Source organism: Juglans regia, chromosome 1 (assembly GCF_001411555.2).
Source record: "Juglans regia cultivar Chandler chromosome 1, Walnut 2.0, whole genome shotgun sequence".
In the NCBI taxonomy this organism is placed as follows: Eukaryota; Viridiplantae; Streptophyta; class Magnoliopsida; order Fagales; family Juglandaceae; genus Juglans; species Juglans regia.
The window spans coordinates 22,385,558-22,407,310 of NC_049901.1; the positions used below are offsets into that span (position 1 = coordinate 22,385,558).

Genomic DNA, 21,753 nt, shown 5'->3' on the forward strand with positions numbered 1-21,753 from the left:
AAGGCTTCCATATATAATTTTTGTTTTACAGAACTAGGAATTAATTTTTGCAAATATGAAAAACAGTGATAATTATTTACAAATCGATAAAGATTAAGTAGTAAACTTGCAATTGACAAAAAAAAAATATCATAAGATAAACAAAAGTTATTTTTTAATTTTTTAAAGTTACAAAACCCTTTGGGCGGTTAGTCTGTTAATCTTTTCTGCTGATGATCAAAAAACCCTTCCCACGATCACAAATCCCAAAAATACCTGTATGAAACTGATGCCAAGAATTCCTCAACTTCAATGTCACTGCACATCTTCAAAGAAACCATCAAGGCCTGTACTAATAAACCGTCGTCCTCCTCGTCGTCGTCGTCGTCCATAACCCACAACTTTGACCCCATAATCCCTAGGAAACCTCCAAAGTCCTCTCTCTCTCAGCAGCTTCTGCGCCTCCAAGATGCTGACTCTCTGCCTCCAATTCAACCCCAGAATTCCCTTAAGCAAGCTCAAAGCCATAGTGGCTGTGGTAATGAAGAAGAGGAAGAAAAAGAAGTAGAGGACGACCCAGAACCCGAAGGATTTGGGAGACCCACGAAATTGGGTCAGTTTCAGTTTGACCATACAGGACCCTTTGAGCCACTGGTTTTATCTTCCCAGAGTGAAATTCCAGTCGTGCAGGTGATTATATGCTTACCCTTTTTTTCTCTAAGAACCCATTTGTCTATATAATGTGCTAACACTTATTTGTGGGCTTCCTGTGTACAATTTTCTTTTAAGTATTTTTAGTACGACTAGCGTAACTAGTCTTTCTTGTTATTTTATTATTCTTTGATGGGATTAGAGTCGAAAAAACTGAGAAATTTTATTGATCTTTTTCTAGATTGAGTAGAGAGAGGGGAGGGATTTTAAGCTTCTAACCCACAGTTTTCAATTCAGTTGGGTATGTGCATAAATGTATCTTACTGATTTTGGTTTAGTACATCATTGGAGCTCGTTGTATATAGAGTAGGCATTATAGATATCATTCTGGGAAATACTAAATATACCAACATTTATTTGCATCTCTGTAAAATGTTCAATTTCACCATTAGTTGAAAATTGCTTCTCTAACAAGATTAATTTTGATCACAAGTTCTCTCTCTGGTCATTACAATGTTGAATACAGTGCGAAATTCTTTTCATGATGAAGCTATAGAATTTTTAGAAGTCTGTTCTGAGGAAGTAACCCCATTCTTTTCAGGTTCCTGCATCTATCAACTGTAGGTTGCTCGAACATCAAAGAGTGGGGGTGAAGTTTTTATATAGTTTATACAAGAAAAACCATGGAGGCGTTCTTGGAGATGACATGTAAGTACACTAATATTTTTATTTCTCATAAAGTTGAATATCTTTTTCTGGATTAGTCACTTCAGAAAATTAGTTTCCCAGAAATTATCTATGTAATTCTGTTGAAGTATTTTACCATAATTACATGCCCTTACAATGTGATACCTACCAATTCCATTTTGATAATTGCATTTGAACTAATGCGTGGGAGTAGATCATTTCTACCATTACCTATCAAAAAATAAAAAATAGTGTTTGGATGTCTAGATGAGATGAGTTGAGTTGAGTTGTGAATAGTAGTATTTTATGGGTCCCATTGAGATGGGTTTAACTTTTTTAGGTTGAGATGGGTTTAACTTTTTTAGGTTGAGATGGGTTTAACTTTTTAGGTTGAAATGTATGAAGTAGGTTGAGATGAGTTTAACTTTTTTATGGGAAGTTGAAAAAGTAATGGATCCCATCAATGATTGGTTTGATATGAGTTAAGTTGGGTTCAACAACCAAACACATTAGTCATTGCAAGAAAGAGCATATAACATTTTCAGCAGGTAAATGTGAATCTACAATCTCAACTATAAGGTTGACCCTTTTCTTTGTGCTAGTCATGCTTGATGCTTATAATGTTGTTGCAAGGGGCAATTGTTTCTTGCAACGGTAAAGTGCCAGACTATCAAGAAAAAATTGAAGGGTTGGAGTCTTGAGAGAGGCCACTTCATGCAGAAAATGCTGAGGATGGGACCGTATCCAAGTGACCCCTACCAGGATCCACTCAAGTGGGATCAACACTGAGTAGTGAACCTCCTACTGTCGTTGAAGTATAAAATTATTAGATCTAGTAGACTCTAGGGAGTTTGCATGCCTGTCTCTGTGTATATATATGCTTTTGGATATGTGCATGTATGTGACTGTGCTGCTTCTGATTTCAATTTGAATGTTCCTGGTGGGATAATCAAGTTCTTCCTATATCGTATTTGAACAGGGGACTTGGCAAGACCATCCAAACAATTGCCTTCCTGGCTGCTGTGTATGGTAAAGACGGAGAAGGTATTTCCTCAGTACTGGAGGAAAATGAGGTAGGCAAAAAGGACCCAGTACTAATAATCTGCCCCACTTCTGTTATCCACAACTGGGAGATTGAATTCTCTAAGTGGGCAACCTTCAGTGTTTCTATTTACCATGGTGGAAACCGCGATATGATCAATGAGAAATTAGAAGCACATGCAGTTGAGATTCTTATTACCAGCTTTGACACATACAGAATTCATGGCAGCATTTTGTCTGAGGTCAAATGGGAGATTGTGATTGTTGATGAGGCTCATCGGCTTAAGAATGAGAAGTCAAAGCTTTATGGAGCATGCTTAGAAATTAAAACCCCAAAACGTTTTGGTCTGACAGGAACCATAATGCAGAATAAAATAATGGAATTATTTAATATCTTGGACTGGGTTGCACCAGGATGCTTGGGAACAAGAGAACATTTCCGGGATTTTTATGATGAGCCCCTCAAGCATGGTCAGAGATCAACTGCTCCCCAAAGATTTGTACTGGTTGCTGATGAGCGAAAACAGCATCTTGCGGCAGTTCTTCAAAGATATATGTTAAGACGGACAAAGGAGGAGACTATTGGGCATCTTATGATGGGGAAGGAAGATAATGTCGTGTTCTGTGCCATGAGCGAATTGCAAAAGCGGGTGTATAGAAGAATGTTACAACTACCAGACATCCAATGCCTTATAAATAAGGACCTTCCATGTAGCTGTGGAAGCCCTCTTACCCAAGTTGAATGTTGCAAAAGGACTGCACCAAATGGAATCATTTGGCCTTATCTCCACAGGGACAACCCCGATGGTTGTGATTCATGCCCCTTTTGCCTTGTCCTTCCTTGCCTTGTCAAGTTGCAGCAGGTTAGTGAGCTAAAATTTTTTTTGCAGTTTTATTTTTTTTATTACGTTGATAACTGAATAAAAAATAAGTATTGAGTTATATGAGATGTTGTATGTTGCAAGTGTACTTTTTCTAAAGCATTTGTTGGCACCTTCCTTGGCTAAGGAAAGCTATGCAGCTTATTAATTAAATTTAATAAATGCAGAGGTTCAGAGCTTGGGTAAAGTTTTTTGTTTTCTCATATTAGCTGGTGAATGAGATGAAATGAAACTTCAATAAACAAGAAATGAATATTAGCAAAGAAAAAATGTATATCATGAAACTTTAAAAAAACAACTACGGAAATTGTGAGTTTCAAATATACTTATAATTACCGTTTGAAAACTTATGAGGCTTGAAATTCACTCTTGTTGTACAGTCATTTCATCACAATTAGGATTCCTTTAATGTTGTTACGAGGACATCAAAAACTTTTTTCTGGCTTGGATTAGGTGATATTCAGTATGAACCAAGTCAAAATAAGTTAGAATTAAATAAAAAATAAGATTTGACTTTTTTAAGATTTTCTAGGAGACTAATGAAACCTTTAAAAGTAATTAAGTATATTCTGGAAGGGTACTCGAAACTTGTAGTCCTTTTTCTCTCTTTCTGTTGATCAGGTCCTGGTATATTTGGTTTACAGAAGAGGCATATATGCACCTCCATTGATATGTTGATGAAGGCTGTTGTGAAAGGAAGCCTTAAAACTTAAAGCTCCAGAAATGATTTTTATGGTCAATGTTTTTTTTTTATTAGTAATTTTTATGGTCAATGTTCTATGAGAAATGTTGAGGCAATGGATTTAGAAAGTGAAACACCATTACTCAGTCCATCAAAACCCAGATTACCTGTTGTTAGAAAAATAAAAATGATATTTGCCTTTGTGCATGTTACATTTTGGGCACAGATAAGCAATCACCTGGAGTTGATTAAGCCTAACTTTAAGGATGACCCGGATAAACAAAGGAAAGATTCAGAGTTTGCCTCGGCTGTCTTTGGCCCTGATATTGATTTGGCAGGAGGGAACACCCACAGTGAGAGCTTCATGGGCCTAAGCGATGCCAAACATTGCGGCAAAATGCGAGCACTGGAAAAGCTAATGCTATCGTGGGCTTCACATGGTGATAAAGTTCTTTTATTCAGTTATTCTGTCAGGTGATGTGCCATAATTGTACAATCTAGGCCATTCAGCGCAAAAAGTTTTTCCTGGTTATTAATACTAGTTGCTCTGTCAAGGTCTGACAACATAGTTTTCTAGTCTATAATTCATGTCATAATCCGACTTCTCATTTTTCTTTCTGGTCATTCTAGACCAGAAAGTGGAATTCTCTAATGAGAATAAGTCAAGATTAAATTAGTTCATCGACTAATGTATTCCACTAATCAACCAGTAGGGATCTTATGTTTAATCATTCTGTGAGTATGGAAAATTGATTGACTGAGATATACTGAACTTCACATTAATCAATAGGAGTCAAATTCTGCATTCTGGACAAATTTAAAATAGCTCGGAAAGGAAAGCTCTTTTCTGAGAAAGTTAGCAAGAAAGAAAAAGGTTGTGTGCTAGTTCCATGATAATTTGGAGAGAGAGAGAGAGAGAGAGAGAGAGAGACTCCTGAGCTGTAGCCTTTTGATTTTCATCTCTCTCTAAGAGCATTGGCAATGGTCTAGCCATTGCTAAATCTAAAATTTAGCTAGAATCTTAATTTTTTACTATAATATCAATTTTTGACTAGATGAGTCCACATTGGACTAGCCATTATAAAGTTAAAATAATAATATAATATAATTTTTTTTTTATTTTTTTTTTTACAAATACAATTTATATATTTCTTAAATCTTCATGTTTTGTAGAAATAATGTGTCTACTCTATCAATCAGTAGAAATAATGTGCATGCCATGCATGTTTTATCATTCAAAGAGAGGGAAGTGATGAAATAATTAAATATTGCTTTTCATTGTGAATAGTAGCTAGCCATATTTGGAGAAGACTTAAGATTTACTGTTCATCAAGTCTTAAGCTTTGGACCATTGGCTAGTCCAATGTAGAGGCTTTTTCTCACATCTAGCTAAAGTTTAGACTTGCATTGACATTTGGCTAGTCCATTGCCAATGCTCTAAAAGCTGCTAATTTCCTTTATGTTCCAGAGAATGCAAGGGCCTGTACCAAATATATGTTTGAAACCCTTAAATTATTATTGAAGCTACAAGTAGCTAAAGGCTCTTAGATCATTAGGGGAAGAAAAAGGGGTAGACAGTTAATGTAATACCACAAATTGTACATAAGAAGATGGGAATGATATCCCACATTGTCTGGGAGGAAGACATTCAAGCCCTTTATAATGATTTCAAGGGGCTCCAATTATAACATCGAGTAGTCGTTTTAGAGTATGGGCATAGATGTGACTTGAGTTTTTCTTGGGTTGTCCCAAATAGTATTAAAGACAATTCCATGCAAAAGTGTGGGATTTGAGCTGTGCACTTGTGATAGAATGGCCCAACGAGGAAGTCAGGGTTTTAAGGGGGGGAAGATTGTAATAATCCGGAATGAGTATTGGACGGTGATAAGTGGAATCCCACATTGCTTGAGGGGGAGAGATTCTTGCTCTTTATAATGATTTTAAGGGGCTCCAATTGTATCATTTAGGCCTTGTTTGGGTAATGAGATATTCTCAAATATTTTCAAAACTTTTCATAATTTCTTTCTCAAACATCACTCAAACACAAAACACTTTTCAATTTCAAATCTTCTACTTTTTCATCTAATCATGGCTTAATCATTATCCAAACACAAAACCCAATACAACTTTCCCAAACTTCCAAATAAAATGCAAAACAATGCAACTTTTCCAAATTTCAAAACAAAATTAATATTAAAAAATTATATTCAAACATTTTTTTTAACTTTATAATATTTTTATTCAATTTTTTCTCTTCTTTTCCAAAACCCAATAAAACATCTTAATTCAAACAATTTTGCTACTATTCACAAACTATCTCACTGCTATTCACAGAATTTTGAGATATTCTATTTATTTTTTTTTTATAAGTAAGAAGTTATATTAATCCACGTAAAAAAGCAATGCCCAAGTACACGGGAAGTGTACAAGAAAAAGCCTAGTTACAAACTACGCACTACAGAAAGTAGCATAAAAGTCATTAAAATTCCTCCCATTCAATACAATAGAAGAAGCCCAAAGCAACAAAGTGTGATAGAAAAAGGCCCTAAAACTATCCGGAGAGTTCCCTATTTTCAAAACATTGACCATTTCTTTCAATCCATGTGCACCACATTAAAGGCACCATCTTCCAAACAGCTGCAACATGACAATAAATCCAAGACCCTCCTGGGCATCACCCATGCAATACCAAGCCTCATGAAGATGTCGTCCCATAAAGCCTTGACTACTTCGCAGTGGAGAAGTAGATGGTCTGCTGATTCGCTGTTGTGTTTGCACATAAAGCACCAATCGGTTAAGTAGAGGCCCCGCTTTTTCAGTTTATCAATAGTCAATATCTTCCCATGGGATGTCAACAAGCCGAAAAAGGCAACTTTAAGGGGTGCATTGCTCATCCAAATGCTCTTCCAAGAAAAGGCATTTGTGGGATGAACCGTCAAAAACTTGTAATAAGAGCGGATTGAAAATTTCTTGTTCCCTGTGTGTGTCCATATTAGTCCGTCTTCCCTACCTGCTTGTACTTTCAAAGTGTATAAAATATTGTAGAAATCAACAATATCGTTCACCTCCCAGTCCTGTACAGCTCTAGAAAAACTCACTGACCAATGAAGAGAATTAGTGGAAATGCTCATATTATCAGCCACAGAAGTATCCTTGTTTGACGCAATCCTATAAAGCGAGGGGAAAGCATTTTCCAAGGTCACATCGCCACATCAGATATCATGCCAAAATCTGATACGTGTGCCCCTTCCCACCTCAAATCTGAAATTACCGAGCAGGTCTTCCCATCCATTTCGAATGAATTTCCAAACACCCACCCCATTGGCCGCTCTTACTGCATTAGAGCACCAATCTCCCCAAATGCTCCCATATTTAATGTCGATGATGCTTCTCCAAGAGCATCCCCTTCCTGATGATACCGCCATAGCTACTTTCCAAGTAGAGCCTTGTTGAAGATTCTCAATTTTCTAATCCCTAAACCACCACAAGACAAAGGGGTGCAAACTTTATCCCATTTAATCAAATGGAATTTTTTCTCATCTTCTAGCCCTCCCCACAAGAAGTCATGGAAGATCTTTTTCAGTCTATTTGCCACCCTTGCAGGCAAAGGGAATAAAGATAAAAATTATGTTGGAAGATTAGAAAGTGTGCTCTTAATAAGCGTGATTCGGCCGCCTTTAGACAAGTAAATTCTCTTCTAACCCGCCAGTTTGCATTCAATTTTTTCAACAATCTCATCCCACATTGCCTTAGATTTGTGGGGAGCCCCCAAAGGAAGTCCCAGATACTTCATAGGCAAGAGTGACACCTTGCAGTCCAAGATGGCAGCCACTTCACTTAGATTATTAACCAAGCCAACTGGAACTAGCTCGGACTTTGATAAGTTCACTTTGAGGCTTGAGACAGCTTCAAAACACAGAAGGAGGGCTCTCAAGAAGCGAATCTAATCAGGGTCTGAGTCACAAAAAATCAACGTATCATCGGCGAAAAGGAGATGAGCAACTGATAAGCTTTCATGCAAGGAACTACCCACCGAGAAGCCCGATATGAAATCCCTATCCACCACCCCCTCCAACATTCTACTCAATACATCCATCACTATAATGAATAACAAATGAGATAAAAGGTTCCCTTGTCTCAAACCCCTAGAGCTGTGAAAGAAACCTTCGGGGATACCATTGATCAAAGTGGAGAAACTAACGGTTGCAATGCAATGTTTTATCCACTAACACCATCTTTCCCCGAAACCGTGCCTGCCAAGAATGCTCAACAAGAAATCCCAATTGACATGATCAAATGCTTTCTCTATATCCAATTTACACTAGAGACCTGGGGTGCCGCTTCTAACTCTAGACTCCAAGAATTCATTAGCAATAAGAACAGAGTCTAAAATTTGTCTTCCTTTAACAAACGCACTTTGTGACTTCGAGATGATCTTCCCCATAACTTCACTTAGTCGCTTTGCAAGAACTTTTGAGATGATCTTATAGACCCCACTCACCAAACTTATGGGCAGGAAATCGTGCACCTCCACCGACCTTGCCCTTTTCGGGATAAGGGCAATGAAAGTGGCGTTTAGACTTTTCTCAAATTTCATGAAAGAGTGAAATTCGAGAAAAACTTTCATAAGATCCTCCTTTATAATATTCCAACAAGTTTGGAAGAAAGCCATTGTGTAGCCATCAGGGCCCAGCACCTTATCTTTGGCCATCCCGTTAAGCACACTAAGTACCTCGTCGTCCTCAAAGGACCTCTCCAACCAAGCCACACTTGCTTGATCAATTGAATCAAAAACTAGTCCGTTTACCTTGGGTCTCCATTGATATTTGATCCGTTAAAAGCTTGTCATAAAAATGAACAATGTGATTTTTTATCTCAGCACTAGCCTTCTGAATGTAGGACCTCAATGGCATTGTTTCTACGATGGGAATTAGCAACTCTATGGAAAAACTTTGTGCACCTGTCCCCTTCCTTCAACCAAAGGGCCCGAGATTTTTGTCTCCAAAAGATCTCCTCCATAAGCGTGATTTTTTCCAGTTCAGCTACTACTACCATTTTCCTTACTTTATCATCCTCCAAAAGAGTCCTCCCCCACTTCTTAAACATCAACATGTTGTAACTCTTGAGAGAGTAAAACGCTAGTCATTAATATTCCCAAAGACTTCCAAATTCTATTTCCTTAGATCATTTTTCAAAACTTTTAGCTTCCCAGCCAAAATGAAGCTAGGGGTGCCCGTGAGTTGATAGGAGTTCCACCATGATCTAACTTTCTCCGAGAACCCGTCGACCTTTAACCACATATTCTCGAATTTAAATTATCTTCGTCTCCCGTGAAGACCCCCACAATCTAATAAGAGGGTGAAGTGATCGGAGCAAAGTCTGGAAAGTCTTTTTTGGCAAAGGTTGGGGAAGTGGATCTCCCAAGAGGAAGAGACAATGAACCTGTCCAACCTAGACCAAGCCCTCCCGTTAGACCAAGTGAAATCTCCTCCTACCAAAGGTAGATCAACCAGTTCCATCTTGAAAATAAGTGCTGAAAAATCAGCCATGGCTGAGCCCATGTGGAATCCCCTAATCTTTCACTCGGGAACCGAGTGACATTGAAATCACCTCCAATACACCACGGGATATCCCACCAACTACACAAACCAGCTATTTTGTCCCAAAGAAATTGTCTTTTGTTGTCAAGATTTGGCCCGTAAACACCTAAGAGCCCCCAAACGAAACCATCTTCTACATTTGAGAAAGAGCAAGCTACCGAAAATGCCAACGAAATCCTCCACCAAATTAACTACTCTCTTATCCCACAACACTAATATGCCCCCTGAAGCACCCTTAGAGACAAGGGTGGTCCATCCCACGTAAAGACAATTCCACAAGCTTCTTATTAATTGCCTATCGATATACTTCAACTTGGTCTCCTGCAAACAGATCACATCAAGCTTCCATTCCCGTAATAAGTTCTTTATTCTCAGGCGCTTGCTTGGATCATTCAAGCACCGAACATTCCATTAAAGGATATTGGGCTTCATGGAACATCGAGGTTCACCCTATCATTATGTCTTCCCTTGCTCGCACTTCCTTCTCTTGCATCATAGTTAATGGAGCAAGCAAGCCTCTTGAGTTCCCTATCTTTTTTGGCGGCAGATTTAACAAGATATTGTTGTCCTGCTTCTATGGCAATGATGAGGGCTTTAAACTGGTCCTCATAACCTTCGCATGAAATTCCAAGGCAGTATCAAAGAACATCAACCTTTTGTATACCCAATCAGGTTGTAAGCCAGCCCCTGAAGGCACTGGTGGCGGCGAGCATAGAGGACTAGGAACATCTCTAGGATTCCCCAGATCCGCGTCATATCCATACTCCTTGCAAACTAGTTGTAGATCAAAACCGTGTGAAGACTCATCATCTGAGAGAGCCCTTCAATCGATGACTCATCATCCCTTTCTTCCACCGTGCACAGAACCATTAAAAGGGTCTCCAAAACTTCAGAAGAATAAGGCAATCCCTGAGCCCTAATGAGAACATCTAAGGGTTGAGAGGGACCGGAAGGGTGCGAGGGAATGTCTGAGCCCACAACCCAAGGCAGCCCAGTGGAGGTCAAAGCCTCCATGCAAATTTTCCTCCCAACTGAGGTTGGGGGTGAGCCCAAAAAATTAGCTAGAGGCCTGGATGAGGCCATCGGCACTGTCTGTGACAGGGGCGAGGGTGACGGCTCTTTGTGTCGCCGACGAGCTCAAAATGGTTCTTTCAGTTGTCGGCGGTGAGTACATCCTGTTAACTAGAGGCCTGGGTGGGGCCGTCGGCACTTTCTGGTCCATAGGCGAGCTCGAAGGCTCGTTCTGTGTCGCCGACAAGATCCCCGAGGCCAGGGTGCAAACGGCTACACCAGCCGACACCTTCTGCCTCGGGGAGCTTTGCTTCTCTGTCGCCGTGTGTTTGCCGGCGACCGTCGGTGGGTTATGTGCCGCCGGTGAGGCAACTAGGTCAACCGTCGAAGGGGAGGAGCCTTTACGGCCCAGACACTGGGGCTTACAGGCTCGAGAGAGATCCTTGGCTATCTAGGAAGAATCGGGCTAACGGGCCTGGTGGGCTCATGCTTGAGGCCCACAGACTCACTTACTCCTTGTGGGCACACGAGCCCCCTGAAGCCCATACCAGAAACTCCCACTTCCTTTCCCACCTCCATTACCAAGCTAAGTCCTGCATCCACTTTATTCATCAACATCGAAACTTCCTCAAATACACCAGACAACTGTGCTCTGACAGCCCACAAAATACCTTCCACCTCCCCCAATTTCGTACACGACGTCCCACTACCCATGCAGTGAGAATCACCTGCAACACAGATCTCCTTGCCCCTTGACTCCATGGCAGAGTTGCCTCCTGCCAGTGAGGTTGTTGGTGACCTCAAAACAGAAGCAAAAGAGACACCATTTGAGGGAGAAGGTTTCTCTGTAACCACACCACCCCAACGTAGGCTAGCCATCTTCTTGAGATGGTAAGAAAAACCTTCCCAACCACATCCCTTCTCACCTTTAGGAACAATAAAAAAACCACTCCTACCATTTCAAAACTCCTCCAAGCACAAAAAGCAACCCCTACTGTTACTGGGACATTGGAGTAAGAGGAACCCATTACCCACCCATAACTTTCTGAAAAACTCTTGGCACCGATGTGTAGCAAGAGCTTCCTCCACCATCCATGCCAACCATGAAGTTGACGTCCCATTAATGAAGAGAAACAAGACCATTCTTATGCTCCTCTCGGTAATACGAAAGCTATTAGCTGCCACCTTCACAAAGCTAAAGGTTTTAGACTCCACCGTAAAGCTTCCATCGACATCCATATTAAAACAGCAGCAGAGAAAGGGGAGTAAAGAAACTAAAAAAAGAAAAGGAAGAAGAAAAGAGGGTGAAGAAACAGAGAATCAACTCCGGCGAGAAGCCCTGGAGAAAGGATTACATGCATGCATGAGAGGAGAAAGAAATGTGTACAGAGAGAATATTTTAGGAGACTCAACCACCTCAATATATTCAACCTCCCAAATTTTTTTGAGATATTCTTAATGTCCAAACGAGCCCTTATTTCTTTTGGAGTATGGGCCTAAATGTAGCTTGGGTCTTCCTTGGGTCATTACAATTAAATATAATTAAATGGTGATTCTTATTTTGTGAAGCACCAAGGCCACAGCGCTTTGCTTATCAAAAGTGAAGCAAATTTACAAAAGCGCACTTTAAGCACGCTTTTGGGGGCTTTTTATGTGAATTTAAAGTGCAAAAGCACACTTTATAATTTGAAATATATATATATATAATATCATTTCAAGACCCAGAAAATGATGGAAACAAATATAATATCATTTAGATGATATTGAGATCATTTACATACTATAGCTCCACATAATATCGTATGTGATGTATATACTTTGAACTCAATATAATAGTCCAAATTGGCTCTCTAAATGGCATGGTACTTTATTTCTTATTTTAGCATAGAAGTTAATACCTACAATTCTTGAGCTTTTTAGGTCATGACCCATTTGATAAATTTGATTATGACCATCAAATATATTTTTTTAATGAGTGGCTATCAATATCATATATGTGTATATCAAGTAAAGCACAAGAGAATTTATATAAAATGTTATGTTCAAGTAAGCATGCCTGCCACGATGATGGGGCCACCCTCATGGTGGCCATTCTAGTTTTTTGTTTTTTGGTTTTCTAAGTTTGTTATATTTAAATAAAATATGTTTTATTATAAAAACTTTAATAAACTGGAAGCAAAAGAAAAGAAAAATCTCTCTCATTTTCTCTCCATACAAGTTTTCCACTTTCTTTGTTTTTTCTTTTTTGTTCTGACTTTTCTTTGATGTTGGAGGTGATTCGTTAATGGCTTTCGCTATGTGTGAAGATTAACGAATCATTGTTAGCTTTGGGATTTCGTTGTGGGTTGGAATAGATGGGGAGTTGTAAAGAGGTTTTCATTGATCAGAAGCTTTTTGAGTTCAGGAAGGAAAATGATAGGTGGTGGAAAATTATAGAAAGTAGTCACCGTGTTGTGAAATACATAGCCTTAGATAATGAAGCTATGGGGTAGTTGGGTGCTATGGTGAGGGAGTGTGCAGTATCAAAGGGTGTTCATGAGTTTCTGAGAACTCGTAGAATAGGAGACACGGTGCTAATGGTACGGAAGGGACATAATTACAATGGCAGTTTCATGTCTCTCTTGGAGTTTGGTCGTGATAAGAGGAGAGGTTTGATTGTTGTGCCGGAAGGTAGGAAGGGGGAGGGGTGGAGAAATTTCGGTGATACATTAATGGAACTCCATGCATCTTCTGGTTTGTGCAAGAGAACCAGAGCACTTCGTGGTGTTCAAGCAGATAAATTGAAGATGAACAGAGGAGATGGTGGGGGCGTTCCATCGTACAGTGAGGTGCTTCAGAAGAAGGCAGTGCCTCGAGCCAGTGCTGTGATGTCAGACGTGCCCATTTCAGAGGTTGTACAGAGACAAGAGGGTGAAGGCAGTGGGTTGTTGGGGTTGAATGAGGAAAATATTCTGAGGATGCTGGTTGGCTTAGAGGAAAAAGTGGATGCAGTGTTAGAGGAAATTGGTTATTTGAAACGCTGCGTTAAGGGTAAGGCAGTGATGAAATCTGAACTGGGCCGAGTAACGGGCCATAAGAATGGGCCACAAGAATGGGCCACAAATTTCGTGGGGCCCAGGTTTGGGTCGGGGCGCGGGCCAAATGAAGGCCTGGAGGGCCGTATCTCGGGTTCCTACCGAAACATCAGGTCAGGAACCGAGACAGGCTCCTGTGGAGCCGATACTGAGTATGCCAGCACCACCACCGACACAGAAAAGTTCGCCGGGCTCCATCGACCATGTTGGTGTGTCGGCTGAACTACTCCGATGGGAGGGGCTGGAAGATGGCGAGGTTACGTCGGAGCCAGTCTTGGTGGAGACTTCGCGTGAGGTTATATCGTCGCTATCGCTTGAGGTGGGGCTGGGGAATGGCAAGACTGAACCGTGTGTGGAGGTTGTAGCCAAAGATACCGTGTCGGTGCAGCCTACTCTGACAGTTTTTGGGTCATCGTGTCTGGAGGTTCCGATAGAGGTGGGGAGCTCGGAAATGGAAATGGAAATGGATGCTTGTTATGGGCATAAATCATGGGAAGATATTTTCTTTGGAAACTTGGTTACAAATAATGAACCAATTTTTGTGGAGGGCTCGGAACTATCTCTGCTTCCAAAGGACAGTGTAGGTGAGGAGGGGGCAGCTACTCCTCTTTGTACACTCCCTCCCACTAATTATGGGAGTTGCTCATCTAATTGGATTTTTAAGAAGGTAGAGGAACTTCAAGATATTTTTGGGGTTTCTTTTGGAGGTTATGGAGAGCAATTTATGGCTTTGGTAGTGGCTATTGAAGCTAGTCGTTCGAAAACAGCCACAAAACAGGATAGGGAACTTAAACGTTTAACGTGTTCCATCAATTATGATGTCAAGGAAGGGAGTAGTGGAAGGGATAGACTGAAAGGGAGGGGAAAGTTAAGTTTTTTATGAAGCCTAAGATTTTATCTTGGAACATACGGGGACTCAATAATAGTAATAAACGTCTTCGTATCAAAACCTTGTTGAGGATGTGGAAGGGCGATGTGGTATGTTTACAAGAAACAAAGTTGAGTATAGTAGATAGAAATATTGTGAGTAGTCTATGGGGTTGCTCGCATGTGGGTTGGTCTTATTTGGCCTCATTGGGAGCCTCAGGTGGTGTTTTATTAATGTGGGATAAACGAGTGGTGGAGGCGATTGAGGAGTGTGTTGGTGAGTTCTCTGTTTCAATTTTATTCAAAAATGTGTGTGAGGGATGGAAATGGGCTTTTGTAGGGTGTTATGGTCCAAACAGGGACTATGATAGGAGAAGGTTGTGGGAGGAATTGGCCGGAATATACTCATTATGGGATGTACCGTGGTGTATGGGAGGTGATTTCAATATTACTCGATTTCCTAGTGAACGTTCAGGGCATCATCGGCATTCTAGGGACATGGAGGAATTTTCTGAGTTCATTTTTTATCTGGACGTTATGGACCTTCCCTTGGTGGGGGGTGAGTACACATGGTCTAACGGTCGGGTTTGGTCGAAGTTGGAATTCCTTGTCTCTCCGTAATGGGAAGCTCATTATCCAGAAGTAAGTCAAAAAAGATTAGCTCGAGTCAGTTCAGATCATTTTCCCATTCTTCTAAATTGTGGGGGTATTCATAGAGGTCGCCAATACTTCAAGTTTGAGAACATGTGGCTAACAACGAATGGGTTTGTAGACACGGTGCATGATTGGTGGGCATCGTATCAGTTTAGTGACACGCCAAGTTTCATTTTAGCAACTAAGCTTAAGGCTCTAAAACAAGATCTGAAAAAATGGAACTTGGAAGTTTTTGGTCATACAGACAATCAGAAATCTACGTTGTTGGAGGAATTGCAGGAGATAGAGGGTAGAGAAGTGTTGGGAGATGCCTCGGAGGAGGTATTAGAGAGGAAGGGTACGGTTGTGGCAGAGTTGGAGAGGGTTTTATTGTCTGGGGAGATATCATGGCGTCAAAAATCCAAGGCTCTTTGGTTGAAAGAGGGGGATAAGTGTACAAAGTTCTTTCACAAAGTGGCTAATTCACATCGTTGAAACAATGATATTGAGTCGCTTCATTCTGGTACTCAGGTGTTATCCTCTCCTCCAGAATTAGAAAATCATATTGTACAGTATTACGAGAATCTCCTCATTGAATCGGCAAATTGGAGGCCGAAGCTTGATGCTTTGTCTTTTGAAGCAATTGATCCGCAATATGTGAGTGCTCTAGAGAGACCGTTTGATGGAGAAGAGATTTTCAAGGTCATCACTAATATGGCTAAGGATAAAGCGCCAGGCCCGAATGGTTTCTCAATGGGTTTTTTTCAAACTTGTTGGAGTGTTGTGAAAGGTGATGTTCTGCAGGTGTTCAGTGAATTTCATGCTTTTCAGAAGTTTGAAAAATCTATTAGTGCGACGTTTATTGCCCTTATCCCCAAGAAACACGAGGTTTCAATTATTGAGGATTTTCGTCCAATAAGTTTGGTTAGTAGTATTTATAAGATAATTTCGAAGGTTCTTGCTAACCAGCTTAGTCCAGTGTTGGAAAATATTATATCCAAACCTTAGAATGCTTTTATTCATGGGTGACATATTCTTGATTCGGTACTCATAGCTAATGAGAGCCTCGATGCCAGATTGCGGGAGGGAAGTCCAAGTATCCTCTGCAAGCTGGACATGGAGAAGGCTTATGATCATGTCAATTGGAAATTCCTCTTGTACTTGCTTGAGAGATGTGGCTTTGGAAATAGGTGGATTTCTTGGATGAGGCATTGTATTTCAACTGCCCGATTCTCAGTTTTAGTGAATGGTACTCCTGCTGGTTTTTTTGAAAGATCGAGGGGTTTGCGACAGGGAGACCCGTTATCTCCTCTGCTATTTGTTATCGTTATTGAGGCATTGAGTAGGATGATGCAGGCTACTGTTGATGGGGGTTTTTTATCGGGTTTTAAGGTGGGAGATGGCTCTGGTGGCCCATTTATCATCTCAAATCTTCTTTTTGCAGATGTCACTTTGGTATTCTGTGAAGCGGATAGAAGTCAGGTACAAACTTTACGGGCATTGTTACTTTGTTTCGAAGCAGTGTCAGGGCTTAAGGTGAACCTTAGCAAATCTGAGATGTTCCTAATATCCGCAGTCTAGCAAGCCTTTTGGATTGCAGGGTGTCCTCTTTTCCAATGAAATATTTGGGCCTTCCATTAGGAGCATCTTTCAAGAGTAGAGCTATTTGGGATGGGGTGGTGGAGAAGATAGAGAAAAGGCTGGCGGGATGGAAAATGGTGTATTTATCAAAAGGGGGGCATCTTACTCTTATAAAGAGCACACTTACTAACTTACCCACGTATTTCTTATCTCTCTTTCTTATGCCTGCAAGGGTGGTGAATAAAATTGAGAAATTTTTTAGGGCATTCTTATGGTGAGGATTAGGGAAGGAGAAGAAATTCCACCTAGTTAGCTAGAAGACGGTATGTGCCCCAATTGTGAATGGAGGGTTGGGTGTTTGCAACCTAAGAACCTTTAATAAAGCACTATTGGGGAAATGGCTTTGGAGATATCATCGGGAGGGGGGAGCATTGTGGAAGGAAACTATAGATGCGACATATGGTGTTGCATGGGGCGATGGTGTTCCAACAAAGTGAGAGGGGGGTATGGAGTGGGGTTATGGAAGTATATAAGGAAGGGGTGGTTATGTTTTGAAAATCATATTCGCTTTGTAGCCGGTGAGGGTAACCGAATCCGTTTTTGGCAGGACGTGTGGTGTGGAGATCAGACTTTGGAAAGGGTTTTTCCGGCTTTATATCGTATTGCAACTAATAGGGAGGTTTCAGTGGCGGAAGTGCGGTTATTTTCTCATGGTTCGCATCAGTGAAATATTCTGTTTAATAGAGATCTTCACGATTGGGAACTAGATATGGTTACTGACTTTTTCAGCCTATTACATTCCTCGGGGACTATGAGGGCACAACATGATATAGCTTGAAGTGGAGGTCTAAGGATCATAAGTTATGTACTGTTAAGGTGTATTATAACCTTTTGATAACACAGGACCATACTTCATTCCCTTGGAAGAACATCTGGAGATCTCGTGTGCCTTCAAAAATTGCTTTTTTTGTTTGGAACGTTGCCCTTGGGAAGATCTTGACCACAGATAATTTGAGGAAGAGAGGATGTGTTGTGATGGATTGGTGCTTCATGTGCAAAAAGAATGGAGAATCGGTGGATCATCTATTACTACATTGTGAAGTAACAAGGGTGTTGTGGGATGAGATCTTTCGGAGGGTTGGTGTCGCTTGGGTAATGCCTATGAGGGTGGTGGATTTGATGGGCTGTTGGAGGAAATTGTAGGGCTGTCGTCAAGTGGCAGCAGTATGGAAGATGATTCCATTGTGTATCATGTGGTGCATTTGGAGGGAAAGGAATGCACGCTGTTTTGAAGACAAGGAACGTACAGTGGTGGAGCTGAAGAATTTCTTTCTAAATACCTTATTGCTTTGGTTCTCTGCTATTGTGTTAGTTGGGGAAAATATTCATGACTTCTTGTCTTTAGTTCATCGCTCTTAGAATGTATTTAGGTGTTCTTTGGTATACTTCCTGTGTACATGGCTTAGGCCTTTTTCATTCTTATTAATATAATTTATCTTTTACGTATCAAAAAAAAATTATAAAAACTTTATTTATTATTATTTTTAAAAATTAATTATTTTACAATTTACAAGTTGACACATGGCCCTCTTTCTAATTAACTCATAAGTCATACCATAGGTGGTTAGTTCTAAAAAAAGTCCAGGATCTTAAACCTAAGTACCCTAGAGCACAACGGTGATTGACTAAATTTTGTGAGTTTTTTTGTTATTACACATAAAATAGGCATTTTACTTCAATCATGCACTTGCACTTTGCACTTTGCACTTTGCGCCTAGGTTCTAGATGGTGTTTGCACGTAAGTACACCTAGCGCTATTAACAACAATGGCCACTATAGACATGGCTCCCATGATGGGCTGCCATTTTTCTTTCAAGTTCTTTAACTGAGGATAATTATGTTATATAAGTGAGGGTAATATTATTCAATTTAACCCCTCCAAACTGGTTTAGAGACCAACTTATAAGAAAAAGTTGGTTTCGGAGGGTGACTTGTAAGAAATTATAGTTTGGAAGTGTGTTGGAAAATGAGGTGGTAGTTTGAGGGAGTTTTAGCGAGTTTTCTTTGTATACCTTCTTTAGTTAAATGTGTCTTCCTCTGCTGAAACTGATTTACTCTTCTCAGGATGCTGGATATACTGGAAAAATTTCTTATACGCAAAGGCTACTGCTTCTCAAGACTCGATGGTTCTACCCCAACCAACTTGCGCCAGTCTCTAGTTGATGACTTCAATTCAAGCCCAAGCAAACAAGTAAAAATTTGAAATTAAAATTTGAATATTAAGTTTGTGATCAAAATTGCTAGTGAGTTCTAAATTCATTTTTCAGGTTTTCCTTATATCAACTCGAGCTGGTGGCCTTGGATTGAATCTTGTCAGTGCAAATCGCGTGGTAATATTTGATCCAAACTGGAATCCTGCACAAGACTTGCAGGCCCAGGACAGGTCCTTTCGATTTGGACAGAAGCGGCATGTTGTGGTTTTCCGCCTTCTTGCAGCTGGTTCCCTTGAGGAACTTGTTTATTCCCGTCAGGTGTACAAACAGCAGCTGTCAAATATAGCTGTTTCTGGAAAAATGGAAAAACGATATTTTGAAGGTGTTCAGGTACATAAGCCTCTGTTTTTGTTGCTGGTTTTGCTTGTGTTTGTTTCTTATAGTATATTTCTTGCATTTGACTTCATTAGGTCCTTTTCAGGATTGCAAGGAATTTCAAGGCGAGCTTTTTGGAATCTGTAATTTATTTCGTGATCTATCCGATAAGCTCTTTACAAGTGAAATCATTGAATTACATGAAAAGCAGGGAGATCAAAATGGGCATAGTCTTAGTACGAAACACAGATTAACTGAACCTGGAAACAATTTTGTTTCATTGAAAGAAGAGGGCATAACACGTTCATCTCAGTCAGAAACCAGAGTGTGTAATGATTCTGTGACGGATAAAGCAAGTAAACCAGTGCTTGAAGACATGGGTATACAAATCTTTTTCTTTGCAATTCGTATTTTCTGCTGCTATTACTGTTCTTGTTTTCTTATTCTGGTCCTGACGTTTTGTGAAGAAGAAGATATTCATTTTTTTTTATTGGCACCGGGTGTCCAGGAACAGCATCCCGACTAATCCCACGGGTGCACAGGCCCTTCTCGGCAAAGAGTTTCCTGCAAGTGCAGCTCGGGTAATCCAAGGGGGAAATCCCCTAGTCAGATGGCCCCTAGAGAGTGTTTGCACCCAAGGGGATTTGAACGTTAGACCTGGGGAGAGCATACCCCCAAGCCGGCCTTCACCACTTGAGCCAACCCCTAAGGGTTGAAGATATTCAAAAAACATCCTGTTTCTCATCTTCAAAGACACCAGATATAGGCTATCAGTTCCTGTTCAGCAGTGATTTTTCTTTTTTAGAAAATTTCGTTTTGCATCCCAAACTGATTTTTTCAAATTGCACCCCAAATAACTAAAACCAACAATTTTGTATCCCAAACTACCAATTTCTTTCAATTTTCACCCTCTGTCCAATTCAAGACCACCACCTGGGTCCACCTTAGGGGTGGCCTGATATGGGTGGCTGACAAGGGCCACCCTTCGTGGGTGGCCTGGTCTTCCTTTTTTATTTATTAATTTTATTATAAATTAATGATAGGTAATTTGACATGTACAGGGAGAAGATTTTTGTCAATTCATTGGTGGCTCTGGGGTTCCATCAAAATAACCTATTAAATAGATCGATGCAAATTAGGAAGTTGTTAGTTTGTGGTATCAAAATTGTTGGTTTTGGTAGCTTAGTGTGCAAAAAAATGGTGGTAGTTATGAGGTGCAAAATTAAAATTTCCTCCTTTTCTTGTTTTGTTTAGTCTAATTGACTCTATGAAACACATACATATTGCACTCATTGATGAGAACTGCTATAGTAGTTGTGCAGGAAGGCCCGTATTTGCATTGTCAATTGAGCTATTGTTTTTCCTAGGATAAAGGCGCTTTGACGAGAAGCAGAAGGTCAAAAAGACCTTGTGTTGCACGAATAGGATTGCTGGCCTCAGAGTTAATGAAGATCTTGGTCTTTTAGATGGACCTTGCTGTAAGTGGGGGTGGATTTCAGATTAGGTTAGTCTTTAGATTTGATGGGATTTGGAGCTTGTAGAGAGTTATAGAACAAATGAACACTGAGCTATAGATTTGGTATTAATAAGGATTTTGTGTGGTTGGGGCTGATAATTTTTTTCCCCTTTGAATTTTCTTTTGTTTTGGGCATAGTACTGAATTATTCCACTAAGTCATTAAATGAACTGCTGTTTTTTTTTTTTTAAGGCATTGTATATGCTCATCGTAATGAAGACATAGTGAACGTCAGAGCAGAGATTCAAGGAAAGATAAATAATAGCATTCCTCAGGATGATAGACTGAGCCAGCCATGCGTCCTTCTGACAAGGAGAAGCAAACCAGATGTTATTGGGAAAGAGAATGTTTCGTCAATCAATGACCAGAAGAGGAGGCAATTCAGCCTTATTGCTGAGTTCATGGGTATGGGAGACCTTGAATTTAGCAAGTGGTTGCTTTCTGCAACTCCTTTAGAGAGGGAGAGAGCGCTTCGAGACTACAAAAAGAGGAAGGAGAAGGATACCTAATGGTTGGAGCACTTCTACTGCGGAAAGATTCTCTCTTTACCGCCTTCACCCCATGTTTGTGTACATTATTGTATCATAAACATGTATTAATTAGCAGATTTCTCTCTCTTTTGTACAGCATTGCACGCTTGTAAGCATCTCTTTTGTACAGCATTGCATGCTTGTAAGCATCTATAAGGTTTTTTGTTACTGTTATTAAATAATTTCATTAGTAAAAGGAAAGTAAATAAGGATGGTTGGGGGTCTCAATAATCACCCCAACCAAATAGTAGATACAACAGCCAAAAAATAATAAAAAAAAAATTATACCAAATAATGAGTCAGGTCGCATAATTAGTCATTTGTGAAGGTAGATGTTGGAGCAATTCATGGGTCATATTGCATTGAAACATCTATTGTGAGTGAATCTTGCTACAAGGAATGCACATCGCGTCTAATTGAAAAAATTTAATT

General features: G+C 40.1%; 1 protein-coding gene across 1 annotated transcript; it reads left to right on the top strand.

Moving 5' to 3' along the window:
- Positions 1–208: 208 nt before the first annotated feature.
- Positions 209–21,517, top strand: LOC108999484 (switch 2). Its single transcript, XM_018976390.2, is given in 9 exon segments — positions 209–669; positions 1,232–1,338; positions 2,297–3,221; positions 4,148–4,395; positions 18,812–18,938; positions 19,015–19,290; positions 19,382–19,655; positions 20,984–21,291; positions 21,293–21,517. Coding segments are annotated over 9 exon segments (2,730 nt in total). The 5' UTR covers positions 209–291; the 3' UTR covers positions 21,380–21,517.
- The last annotated feature ends 236 nt before the right edge of the window (positions 21,518–21,753 follow it).